Raw genomic sequence first — 14,153 nt, forward strand, 5'->3', positions numbered from 1 at the left:
TCTCTGTGTCAGGCTGTCCGAGTTATGATCTGTAGACCAGGCTGACCTCAAATTCACAGAGACCCACCTGCCTCTGCCTCTTGAGTGCCAGCATTATAGGAGGCATGTTCCATCATACCTGACCGTATTTCAGATTTTTTAAAACAATTCCACCACAAATTTACCATACATTTTATAAAATGTTATTTTAGCTAATGAGAAACACCAGTTATGGGAATAGGCTATGTGACAATATTTAAATGAATAACCAATTGTCTCTGAAAACACAGTATATGGAGATATTTTAACTGTTTAATGTAGCGCTGTAACTAGATGTGCATGTGGTCTTAGAAGATTAATTTTCAAGAACTGTTTAATGCGTGGGGCCTATTGTACAAACAAGATTTTAGACTTGTAAACAGAAAGAATAAATTGGTAGAATTTAGAAACAATGTGTTGTTTGGTTGGTTTTAGGACTGGGTCTACTGTATCTCATACTAGCTTTGAATTGGCTATCTACTCAAGAATTATTTTAAAGTTTAATAAAATGTTTTTGAAATGTGTATGCATAATGCCTAGTATTTGCGCACCATGTGCATACAAGAGACCACAGGCGTCAGAGAGGCTACCCAATTCTCTAGAACTGAAGTTATAGACAGCTCTGACCCACCATGCACATGGGGGGACTACAACTCAGGTTCTCTGCAGGAGCACTAAGCGCACTTCAACACTGAGCCATCTCTCCAGCCTCTGATCTTCAGCTCTGATCCTCCCACCTCCACCTCCTCCTCAAGAGTGATGGGATGACAAGGATGAACCATTATGTTCAGTTTTTGTCATGCTGAGGACTGAATCCAGGGGTCTGTGCATGTTAAACTGACACATACCCACTAAACTACATCCTCAAAACCTGAACTCTATTTTTTTGGGGTATAAAATCTTATCAACTCACTAACTGATTTCTCCACCACCACCACCACCCCCCCCCCCACCCCATCCCAAGAAAAGAAAGGCTGCAGAGACACAGCTTGCTCACCTCCTGGGGTATTCTGACTTAGGCCCACATAGGCTCCTGCATTTGAATGCTTAGTTAGCAGACCCAATCAATCAATCTCCCTCCCTCCCCGCCTCTCTCTTAGTTAGTTGCCTTGGTCATGGTATCTCTGCACAGTAACAGTACTAACACATCCCCTTAAAAAAAAAAAAATAAAAAATCAAAGTTTCTCTCAAGAAAGTTTCTCAAAGTAGGAAAATAGGCCACTTTGTCAGACTTCCTGAAAGACGGTCTTTCTTTAAAAAAGACTTGGGGGGGGGGGCAATGCCTGCAAAGGGGAGTGGGTGTCAGAAGTATTGGCTCCTCTGAAGCTGGAGTTCCATGTTACATACTGTTGTGAACAGACCTATACTATATATAGAACAGACTTGGACTCTTCATAAGGGCACTACCAGCTTTAGCTACTGAATCTTCTCTTCAGCACCCAAAAGACAGTATCGTATGTAACATTTCACATGGTAACAGGAAAAGCAGTCCTTAAAAATAAATACACTGGACCAGTGCAGTGGCTCAGCAGGTAAGGCGTTTGATACACAAGCCTGACGGACTGAATTTGATGCATACGTCCTATAAAAATGAAGGCCAGAACACAAAGTCCTTCTATGACTTCCAGATTGACACCCATGCTTCCAATTACATAAATCATACACACAATAAATTTTTAGAAGTTAAAAACTGAAACACCAATGCACATGAAACAAGTTAAAAACTGTGTGTACATCTATGATTCAACTATAAGCTATTCAACAAATATACCTACTACACCAGCATTTGATCCACTCAGAAAGTTTTTAAGAACATACTTGAAATGCCAGTAAGTTATATATTTTTGGTGTATTAAAACATAATATGAAAAGTATTCAAATGAAAGAATGTATATCCAATGAAAATGGTATTAGTTAGGCAAAGAATTATATAAAGTCAAAAATGAAACTTGGGACATTTCAGAGTGCTATATTAAGTAAAGTAAAACTGAGTTGCAGCATTGGCTTAGCAGAGGAGTGCAGACCTGTGGGGGGTGATTAAGCACTTCATGAACCCCCAGCACCTCAGTAAAGTTTAACTTGATTACTTTATAAACCAAAAGACAACATGCTTTATATAAAAGAACGGTATTTTCAATAATCTCAAATCAACAGTCTTACCCGTTTTATTGTCAAAAAACTTGATGTGTCTGTCTTCATGAGCAGTTATTGTAACAGGAAGTGTAGGGTGACTTACTACTCTGTTAATGTGATTACTAGATTGTAAACCTGAAAAATGAAGGAACACGGTACTTTAAAATACAAACTACCCGGGTTAAAGCTATATTAATAACAGCTTAGTAGTCTGGTCTATGTCAGGACCTGGGCTGAATCTTTAGCACAAAACTGATCTATAATTCAAACCTTCAAGCAGAAAGTGAGTAACAGTTCTTTACTCTTATTGACTCTGAATCCCTGTTCAGAACCCTCAGATATTACATTTAAGAACCCACTTATCTTATCCAGACCTGGAGAAGGAAGACAGGGCTGAAAGGACACCAGGAAGGACAGTCACCATAACTTGGACTGAGTTTATAATTGTAGTGCTTGGTAGGATAAGGCAAGAATGAGTTCAAGGACAAAACAACCCTTTCGCCTCGAATATAACCCAAGATCTGGCCAAACATGCAAACATTTCACATAACTATGAAACAATCCATATTTTAAAAAGCAGTAAACTTAATCCAGTGAACTGGTGGTATAATCTCAAAAGAAAAATATTTCAAGTACCATAAAATGCAGTGGCTATGAGCACACGTCCACAGGGGAATATAAGCTAGGTACAGACTACAGTTGAGCTGCTGGAGGTGACAATTGACAGCTGTGTGAGACTCACAGGATGTATCAAATGAGAATGACAAGATGAGGATTCTGTGAGAACCAAGATAAATCTGAGTTTGAACCACAAGTCTTTTACATTAACAACAACAACAAAAACATGTTTCCTAAGTCTATTTATTTAAAAAAAAAAAAAAAAAAAGAGGCCAAACAGTGAACACTCCTGAAGCCAGAAAGACCAGAAGGGTGAGGCTGATAGGTTAGCAATGAGAATGTTGCCACTCCTATTAACACCAACCAGTTTTTTAGGGAAGTGGATGAACTCAGGCCTGAGTTACAAAGTGAGCCAGATGGGCTTACATTGTTTTGCTGTCCTGAGAAAGCAACAAAGATATCAGAACCATGTCAGAGACTTAGGAGCCAACCTGAATAATAAGCTCCCACTGGCTAAACTGGTATCATCCAAACAGTGTAGTGAAGGGAACACATTCAATGAACTGAAAAGCAAATACATTTTTATATAAAATTAAAAATATTTTGAGAACTGACAAAAGAAAATTTCTGGGTATTTTAGTTAAACAGGGAAAGAACAAGAAAAGCCAATTTTCCACAGTTAATGAAATGACAGATAAATTACAAAAAGATAAACAACAGATTGTGTGTGTATGGTATATGTGAGTTAAGAGGAGCCCTATAAAAATACCACCATAGGAACGCAATCAGCAAAACCTCCAATGGGAAACTTGATAAACTCCCAAAGCTCTTCAACTTAAAACGCAACTTGTAGGTAAACAGACTTAGACTTAACCAAAACTCCAGAATCTACGGATTCTTTAAAGACATAACATACATCTTATCTTGTGCAACTCTTGGAATGCTGTTTGTAGATAACTTCTGAAAATAGGTAATGACTCTATCAGGTTCCTAGCATTTTTTCTTCTTCTTGGAAACAGGGTTTCTCGATATAGGCCTGGCTGTCCTAGAACTCAATAGATAGATATATCTGGTTGACCTCAAACTCACAAAGACCTGCCAGCTTCTGCCACCTAAGTGGTGGGACTAAAGGTATGTGCCACTATGCTTGGCGCACATATATTTCCAGATCAAAATATTTCCTTTGCTTTCATTTTCAAGTTACATTTTTGTTTCTAGATACCTACTCTTTGAGAAAACAGTACAAATGATGTACAATGAGTATAACAAATTGTTTTCTAACTTCAATTCATAGTCATATGAAAATTAGCTAAAATACCATCCTCCTTCATGTAATAATAATCTTGTAAAAGAAATTTCAAAATTCAAAACTTACCAGAATCTACCTGTGAGGAAAGCATCACTAATGACTGTGATGTTTCTAAATCATAAATTACCGCACTACCAGTGTTGAAAGACGTAACCATATGGGCTGGATCACAGCCTATAAAATCAACTGATGTAGGTATTCCATGTTCTGTAAGGGGCCCAAAATAGATTCAGATATATTTACCTGTGTACATAAATTTTCATTCTCTCCCCCCCCCCACACTCATTCACTCACTCTAATAATAATGAAAAAGAAAGCAATGTGTTAGGGTAGGGTGGTAAGAAACCCGTCTCAGCTACGTAAAAAGTATGGAGTAATACATATTCTGTCATGCATTTTCTTTTAAGGTAAAGAAAAGAAACTAGTTCATTTCTTAATGAAAACCAACCAACCAAAAACAAAACAAACAGACAAAAAAAAATGCCCCCAAAACACCCCCATCTCCTAACCTGGCATTCCCCTATATCATTCTCTGGGGAGACTCTTGTCATATATGTAAGCCTTACCAAGAAGTTAATACAAGTCTACACGTCAAATTCTGAATCTATAAACACGAAGCCTGAGACTGGGCATGGTAGCAGATGACTTTAACCCTAGCACTAGGGAGGCAGTCTCAGTGAGTTTCTGTACAACCCAATCTATAAAGTTCTAGGTCAGACAGGCCACACAGTAAGACACAGTTAGGCAGGCAGGCAGGCATATTGGGGATGAGAGTATGAGCCCATAGACCCTGTAAGTAGTATCATTTGTCTACCTTAGTGTTTAATGCAAATATGTTTACATTAAAATTAGAACATATTCTGGAAAATGCCAAGAAACACTGAGATACGCTGTACACATCTGCAAGGCACTTCCAGTAAAACAGGATTAAGTAAAAAGATCATGGTGAGTTTTATAAAATTCTTTAAATATTTCTATTTGAATTAATAAAGAAATAATTACTTTGTCCTCTTCATTTTCCAGTTTTTAAAAGAAATCTTGGGACAGCAAGATGGCTCAACAGGTAGGTACAGGAGGCCCTTTAAATCAAGCCTGACAATCTGAGTCCCACCCCTATGATCCACATGGGTACGTACACACGGGTACACACACACACACACACACACACACACAGATACACGTGTATTTTTAAAATACATATAAATTATATATATTATATATATTAACTAGTGGCTTTTTGAGCACAGCAGTTAAGACTGCTTGCTTGCTACTTAGACTTTGTTCCTAGCACTTGTCAGGTAGCTCACAACTGCCTGTCTATAACTCTAGCTACAGGGGATCCTACAGTTCTGTCTAGACTCTCTGGGCACCTGCAATCATGTGACATACACAAGAAACATAAGTGACAAATTTTAAACAAAAACAAAACACACTGCTCCCGGTAAAGGCAAATTTGGCTTACCCTTGTCTCCATTGTAAGTGCAAACACATGGCAGCTTTTCTTGTGGGTTCCATAACCTAATAGTGCCATCTGCTGAGCAAGAGAGTAATTGGTTTTTTATGCCACTATAGGCAAGACCCCAGACTGCATCTGTATGAGCAACTAAAGTGCCAGCTAGAACGTTTGACTCTGTGAAGAAACAAATAAAACATGAATTGGAAGAAGTCTGAAAAATAATATATAACTTAACATATAATTAAATATAAAAATACACATAAAGCCAGGCATAGTAGCATATGACTTTTATCCTAGCACCTGGGAAGCAGATCTCTGTGTTGTATATGCCAGCCTGGTCTACATAAAGAGCCCAAGGCCAACCAGGGCTAGATAGTAAGACTCTGTCTCAAAACAAAAAAACAAAACAAAATATAAAACCCCAAGAAGACAAACCAAAGCACAGGTAGTGAATATTTCTAAGTATGGAATTATGAATGATATCATTTATTCCAACAATATTATTGCATTTTCACAATTTCTATAAATTGTGTGTAAAATAAATCAGACATATGGATATAATTTACATAACTATACTACTCACTTAAAGGGCATAATGGTAAGGAACTGCAATTCTCACCGTGCTGAATTTCATGATACTTTAATTTTTATTTAGTTAATTTATTTACTGACTTGTTTATTTATTATGGTTTTTAAAACATGGTTTCTCTGTGAAGTACTGGCTATGCTGGAACTTACTCTGTAGACCAGACTGTCCTTGAACTAGAGATCTGCCTACCAACGCCTCCTGAGTGTTAGGATTAAAGGTGCCCTGGCATGTCTAGCAACTTTCAGGATACTTTATTATTACCTGCTAGTCACTCTCCTTCCAACCATTCTTTACTTTTCTAATGTCCTAGGTGACCACAAATCCAGTGGATTAGTGCAAATATGCATATATATATATATATATATATATATATATATATATATATATATGAAAATGTACAGAATGGGATTTGTGCCTAGTTCAAAGTCATCCACTTTGTGGCACACATCAGTACTTCATTTCTTTTTATTGCCCAGTAAAATTTGGTTTTTAGCATCTTATTTGACCATTCATCAGTAACTGATGGGAGATCTGGGGGCTAATTTGAGTATCATATTAGGTCATCCTCTCTTTCCAGTTTTCTCTTCCTTTTTATTACCATCTCTTTCATCCTCAGAGCTCCCAACTTTATTGTGAATGACTACATTTTACACTATACCAAGAAAACACTTTCAGAAAAAAAGAAACCCCAAACCTCTTTTCCATCCTATACCCAACTTTAATCAACATCAAAAACCATCTTTTCACACCCGTGAGGTGGCAGAGCAATTTAGGAGAAAACACCAGAAGCCATCTCTGACATTCCTAGGTGCCCCACATGGCACACACACATACAAATAAAACTAAGCCTATTTGTTTCCAGAGACAAGTGAAGAGCTACCCCTTATTATGAGTGAAATCTACCAGGTACATTCTAGAACTCAGTCAAACTCCTTTTCTTGCTTTCACACTTTCTACTAGACAAATCTTTGCCTTAGAATCATTAATACAACAAATTAAAATTAAAAAATAAAAAGTGATATATGTACCAGATAGACTCTTTCAACCTAAACAATAAAAACATTATCCTTCCCACCACCTTCTGTGCAATTGTTGAAAAGTAAATTATCTTTCATCTCCTATGTATTCTTCAAATCACTCTAATGAAGTTTCTGAAACTATTATTACACCAAAACAATTCATGCCAAAATCAGCAGTGACCACAATCCTACCAAATACAGTAAGTACTTTTCTTTGACAATACAAAACAGTTATTCTTTCTGGTTCCAATACTGCTTTTATATCATAAAATCTGGCTTAGACATTAACGGGTTCTTCAGTGGCCAGTCCGCTCCGTCTGACTTCCAGGCACCTGCGCAGTGAGCTACATAGAGGACTTGCAGTGCACTTCCTCTTCAGAATGAGTCTCTGGGTATGGACCCATCATTCCATTCTACTCAACTTCCCAGGACCTTCAGCCAATGTTAGGTTTAGTAAAGACTTCAGTCTCAGGTTATCATCTCTTGATTCATACTCATTCCTTTATATGCATCCATAGGTTAATATTCTCATTCATATTCATTCTCTCTCACAGTCTATCACTATTACAATGAGCACTTCTATCTACACAGCTCTAGATTGATGGTGAAAATAGTAATTAGAGAATGGTGACGACTATACAACTGTGAGCACACAGTAAAACTACTAAATAAAATACCTTAAACCAACCAATTTAGTCAGGCAGTGGTGGCACATGCCTTTGATCCCAGCACTTGGGAAGAAAAGGCAGGTGTCATTGTTAGTTTGAGATCAGCCTGGTCTACAGAGTGAGCTCCAGAACAGCCAGAGCTACACAGAGAAACCCTGTCTCAAAAAACGCACACGATTTTATGGTATCAACCATATCAATAAAACCATTCCTTTTTAAACACAAACCAAAAGTCTCACCTATTACTTCATCAACTCAACACCATTTATCAATAAAATAATACATATATTACACTACTCCAATATACGTTAAGCCCATTCCTTTAAAAAAAAGATTTTATCTATATGAGTTTTTTGCCTACATATATGTATGTATACCACATGTGGGCCTTGTGCCCATGGAGGTCATAAGCGGGCATCAGGTCACCTAGAACACAGGTTATGAATAGTTGTGACCCATTAAGAGGGTGCTGAACTTGAACCTAGGTCTTCTGCAGGAACAAGTTCTTTCAATTCTTCAGCCATCTCTGCAACACTTACCCTACTTCTTAACGGCTCTACCGTTATTATTTAATCTTGGTGATGTCACCTCTCATTTCCTGGGTAACTCCTATTTTATTCCTGTCACTGCAGCTGCTATTAATCCCTTCCGGCCTCTGTGGGCCTAGAACTTTTTATAACTTGACTCCTTTACCCTTTAGCTTATAGCTTGAAAAATCAGTATTAGATACAGACCATTCCTGAGTTCTCATGTAAAAAAGGTCGTAAGTGATTATTCTTGTAGAGAGTATTATACTTTACTATTACTTAGCAAAAAAGAAAAAAGAATTAAGCATAACTCTTCCCTTAAGACCTCGCTTATTTCAAATTCATCTAACTTCTTTGAACAAAAGTCTTCACTATTACTCCTTACATTATGTCAATGTGAGCACATGGTAAGCAATCAATGAGAACTCATAAATTTTTATTGCTGTTTTAAAAATCATGAACAATGCCAACATAGTGTAGTTGAACATGTAGTTTTTTAAAGTTTTAATCAAGAACAAGTATCTCAAAGTGCCATTTATAAAAGTCAACATCTTGTTTTGCTTTTCATTTTGAAATTAAAGAAATTTTTTTGCCCTCCATGAAGTAATGAATTAACCCCCCCCCCCCCCCCCGGTTATCCCTACTGTTTCTGTAGTCTTTTATTTAATATCTAAGTATTAATCATATCGTCTCTTGAGTTTAAAAATGGTTTACTTCACAGGGCAGTGGTAGTGCACGCCTTTAATCCCAGCACTTGGAAGGCTGAGGCATGTGGATTTCTGAGTTCAAGACCAGCCTGGTCTACAGAGTGAATCCCAGGACTACAGAGCTATACAGAGAAACTGTCTTGAAAAAAAAAACAAAAAAGAAAACAGGTTTACTTCAATTAATTTTCCTCTCTTTTTTAAGTAAGATTAACATTTAAGAAATATGTTTTAGACAAAAGACAAAGTACCAATTCATGCACTAAAATACTCCTGGCATGACATTTCTCTTTTAAATAATGAAACTTTCTAGCAAGTAGAAGAACTAAATGAACAAATGAATATATGTTTGAGCAACTTTGTAATAACATTCAAACTAGAGAATTTTGTCAGTTCTATTAACTAGAAAGATCCACTGTACCCATTTACTTACCATATGTATCATAGGGATCCACATTAGGACTAGGCATATTCCACCACTGAATGGTTGCATCAATGCCACCACTAAAACACTGTTCTCCATTAGAACTAATAGCTAATGACAGGACAGGGCCACTATTACAGAAAAAGAGGATAATTAGTTATAAATTCTAAGAAGAAACTCAAAGCCCCCTTCCCCCTCAATCCATTCACTAATGTAAATCTAAAAGCAATTTTAGGTAAAAATGTACAACTGAAAAGTACTATTAGATTATACTCAAATATAATTAATCGAATGAGGCATTATTCAACTAACGTATCTTCTCTAACATCAAATGTTAAGAAAATTAGGTTTGAAAACTGCTAACTATAAACAACAACTGTTGCTCAGTAAATACTAATTCAAGAAAACTTACATGTGGGCCCTAAATGTGTAGATAGGTTCTACATCTAAAGAGGCACTCCTAAGAGAGAAAAGGAATGGGGAAAAAAGAACATATTAAATCACCATAAATCACTAGTTGCTATTACAGATGTACTAAAGATAAACCATAGTAAAAAAGAGTGTTCAAAAGTACAAGAAAAAAAGTTAGTATGAAAATACTTGCTTTTTGGCAGGAACTGTCTTTTGCAGGTTCCAAAGTTTCAGGGTGTGGTCCTCAGAGGCAGTAACGAGCACAGGCTCTACAGGATGAAAAGCTAATGCTCTCACACCATCAAAATGACTACGTAGTGTGTATTTGGGGTTCCAAGTCTTTCGAAAGGCATCTTTATTGGCAGGCAACTAAAACGAAAAATTGCACTATTTCCAGGTAAAAGTAATAAGCTCAAAGGCATGTGGACTTTTTCTGTTTTCTTTTTGTGTGTTTAAAAACACATATTTAGAACTGTTTCACTAAAATATCCAGGGGCTTTTAAATGTACCTTAAAAACTTCAGAGCAAGTCTATTTCTTTATGTAAGAATTCAGAAAAGTAATTTTGTTAAACTTTCAAATACCTAGATCAACTGAAAAGTTCCTTAATGTTTTCTTCTAATTAGCAAGCTAAATCCAAAGCTCCTATCAAATGTTACGTGAGAACAGAAAATTGCCACTGCCATAATAATTTATAAGAAAGCATAATAGGAATATCAAAATTACCAAATATGCAAGGGTACAGTAAACACAATAGTTTCCATTTACAAAATTGGCCAGCACATAAAAAATTTCAAGGCAGAAAGTTAAGGGACTTTTGAAACAGTAAAAATAAAAACCCTTTAAGAGTATTTTCCTAAGGGGAAAAAAATTATTTTCCTACTTTTTTTTTTTTTTTTGCTTGTTTGTTTCCTTCTAAGATTGAGTCTTCTGTCACCCATGCTAGCCTTGAAATCACTATGTAGTTATCCTGAACTTACAGTCTTCCTGATTCTGTTTCCCAAAGCTACGGTGCTAGGCACTGGCTACTCTGCCCAGTTTATGTGGTGCTGGGGATCAAACCCAGGGATTTGGGCAAGCTAGGTAAGCACTATCCTAATCTTGATAGTAATAAAGGTTACTACTCTTTTCCTTCATTTCTACGTCAGAAAAGATAAGCTGTAAAACCAATCCTAAAGCAGTTAAAAGTTTACTACAATTTAGCTGAAAATATGGTCTAAAAATAAAGCCCACCAAGGTATGAATCTTTAAAAAAGCATCCTAATTTAGGCATAAAATTTTTTTAAATGTTTAAAAAACAAATTTGCTGAAAAACTAAAGTGAATGTAAAAAAATGTAAACAAATATTGTTAGCTTTCAATTGAGTGTTTATGCTTAGAAAACATTTAATCAACGTTAGTCTACAATTAACCCAGTTCTTCCCATCTCCTTTTTCTAGCCCTCATCTGAAGTTAAACATCCAGGAAATGATAAAATCTAACTTTGTGGTGACAGACAAGATAAAAAGCTCAAAACCAAAAACATGACTTGTAAGACTTATCCTGATAACAAAACCCTGATTTCTACAGCCATTTATTTTGTTAATACCAAAATATGGCTTCAACTAAGTTAATAAGAGTTAACGACTCAAGATGTATTTTGTCAACCAATATTTTGAAGTAATAACTTCTACCTAATCCACCAAAATTCCTAAGATTTAAACATCACAAAAAAATTACAGCAAATCATGTTATTGCAAATCAACACATCGACACACTTATCTTTCCCATGCACCTTGACATTAATTCTCTTTTACAAATGATTCCAAAGAATAAGGAGCCTTCTATTAAATCATTAAAATATTAAAAATAAAACTGCACTTACATCATAACTATAGTCTGCATCATTTGTTACCGTCAAGTCTGCAAGGTCTCCAAGGCCCAGTACACTTAACAAAACATCATCAGAACCCATAATAAATGACTTGCCTCCTCCAGATGGAAACGTTATTGGTTCAGCTATAAAGAACAAAACCGCTTCTTAAATGCTGAAAAATCATACAGTACAATACAATATTGTGGGGAATTTAAGCACGAAACAGTTACAAAATTCAGTAATATTATGAATTCTACTTCCCACTTCCACATACAAAAAGCCCTATTACTAAGTAGAAATAAACAAATGTATTCAAACTACAATGTACTAGTTATTGTCCACAAATTGAATATAAACTGTATATATTATCCTAGAGTGGAGACTGAACACAAAAATGTTGTCTATTTAGATCCCTTACAACTTCAGTAAACTGTAACTGGACAGTTTTGATTAAATAATCAGATTTCAGCCACTTTGGGGGAACAAATGTCTACCAACCTGGAATTAGCACATATGGTATTTTTTTAAAGTCAATAAATGACTGCTAAGTCCTTTTAGTTTCTGAGGAAATGAAAGAACATTCAGGTATGACAGTTTCCAGACAATGATACATCACCTATCAGTGGCAGCTACAGTCTAGGAAACGATGACTACTACTAAGTGTCCTAAAGGGAACACCTTCCAACTTTAAAACTTTCACTATAGCTTCATTTTAATGCCCTCTTTTATTTATTATGATGATGCTAATGTAAAAAACAACTACTTCACATTGAGTATAAAATTTTAAATTGACTTTAAAATTTTAATTGACTTTAAATTTTGGGTCAGAATGAAAGGAAAAGGTCACTTCATTTAGCCACCTCACTCTGTCTTATGCATGCTTATGCTTTCTATATTGATACCTCAGTTTGAATTCAACTGCCATCACTGGACTAACTCAATAACAAGATAATTGAAAGTGTAAGCAACAATTCTCAACATAATTTTAAGTATGTGCATTGAAAATACAAACATTAAATACCAAGAAAGAAAATTACACAATGAGTCAACCTAAGTATTTAAAATTCATGAACTTTAAAAAATATTATTCAAAAACTCACGCTAGTGAATTATGAAAAATTCCTACAAATGGCATCTATTTAATAACTATAGGAAACAGGTATAATGAAATATACTAATACTAATTTACTAATACTGAAAATAATTCATTCAACTCATATATACTATTATCAAAGTAAATTTGTTAATTTAGAATTTCTAAAATTTTATTTGATAGTTTCCAGACTCAAGTGGTCCCTTAAATGAAGGTATAATTCAGCAACTAATCTAATTTGAAAAGACATCATAAAATATATATAATGTGTGTGTAAGATGGTAAGTATCTCACACATTAAACCATTATGAGAGTTAGTTATTGTTCAGCTATCATTCAATGGTTATACTTGAATATGAACAATACATAGTACTGATCTCTATCAATATTAGTACATAGTTACTGATAATGCAAGAAGCATCTAAGAACTGTAAGATCAATAATTTAAGAATCACATTACAGTAACCAAATTTTACTTTTTACTTTTTACCAGTACAAAAAAATTACTTAAGTTCATAATTTGTTTCTAAGATAATTTAAGACAAAATGCTACAATTCCTTTCACTAACAACTATACAAATATTAACACAAACTTAAAAATGTAATAAGTAAAAAAAAAACCTTCACTATCACAAATCAACTCAATTCTTTATAAATTCTTTTTGTGCGATTATTTCTGATCAGCCACTGACCAGCTTCCGGCACAAGAAGAGAAGTGGCTCAACAACTTCATCTGGGTTATTTAACAAAAAAGTCCTCATTTCTAAAATTAGTAATGTAAACTACATTTCTGTACCTTTCCTATATAGACACACATGTTTGTTTATATCTAGCAAGCTATACTACTCTTTTGATACTTATTTACATGTCTATAAGCAAAAAGATATTTTAAGTTATTATTTCTGCTTTCCCTATCACCCATCATTGCAGCATGCAGTAATCACAGTAAATTCTTATTTTTTTGCTCTAATATCTCTGCTGAAAGAATTAATGTCTACTTTACAAATCATTTAAAGTTCATATATAATTACCTTTAGCAGTACATAGCATAAAATACAATGAACAAATCAAAATAAAATTATTAAATAAACATTTTATTGTAATTATTTATTTTAGACAGGGTGGTTCTATACAGTCCTGGTCATTCCGAAGCTTGCTATGTCCTGGAGCAGGACAGTCTCAAACTCACAAGAGATCCTTCTGCCTCTGCCTCCTAAGTGCTAGGACCAAAGGCGTAAGTTTTATTTTAATGACAGAAATTTTTATTAAGCAGAATTGTCTTTCATGAGAATCCTAGGGGCTATGAAATAGAATCTTTCAAAAAGGTCCTT

At 35.2% G+C, this 14,153-nt stretch overlaps 1 protein-coding gene across 5 annotated transcripts in view; it reads right to left on the reverse strand.

The window, feature by feature from the left end:
- Strn3 (striatin, calmodulin binding protein 3) overlaps positions 1-14,153 on the reverse strand; it is an 83,811-nt gene that overhangs the window by 9,095 nt on the left and 60,563 nt on the right. For all 5 annotated transcript variants that reach the window (NM_001172098.1, NM_001364437.1, NM_052973.2 and 2 more), the window contains 7 exons: positions 11,739-11,872; positions 10,070-10,245; positions 9,878-9,925; positions 9,475-9,596; positions 5,541-5,708; positions 4,145-4,285; positions 2,179-2,286 (listed from right to left, as the gene is read on the reverse strand). In NM_001172098.1, coding sequence (NP_001165569.1) covers positions 2,179-2,286; positions 4,145-4,285; positions 5,541-5,708; positions 9,475-9,596; positions 9,878-9,925; positions 10,070-10,245; positions 11,739-11,872 — 897 coding nt within the window. The remainder of the gene's footprint in view (positions 1-2,178; positions 2,287-4,144; positions 4,286-5,540; positions 5,709-9,474; positions 9,597-9,877; positions 9,926-10,069; positions 10,246-11,738; positions 11,873-14,153) is intronic.

Source organism: Mus musculus, chromosome 12 (assembly GCF_000001635.26).
Source record: "Mus musculus strain C57BL/6J chromosome 12, GRCm38.p6 C57BL/6J".
Lineage (NCBI taxonomy): Eukaryota > Metazoa > Chordata > Mammalia > Rodentia > Muridae > Mus > Mus musculus.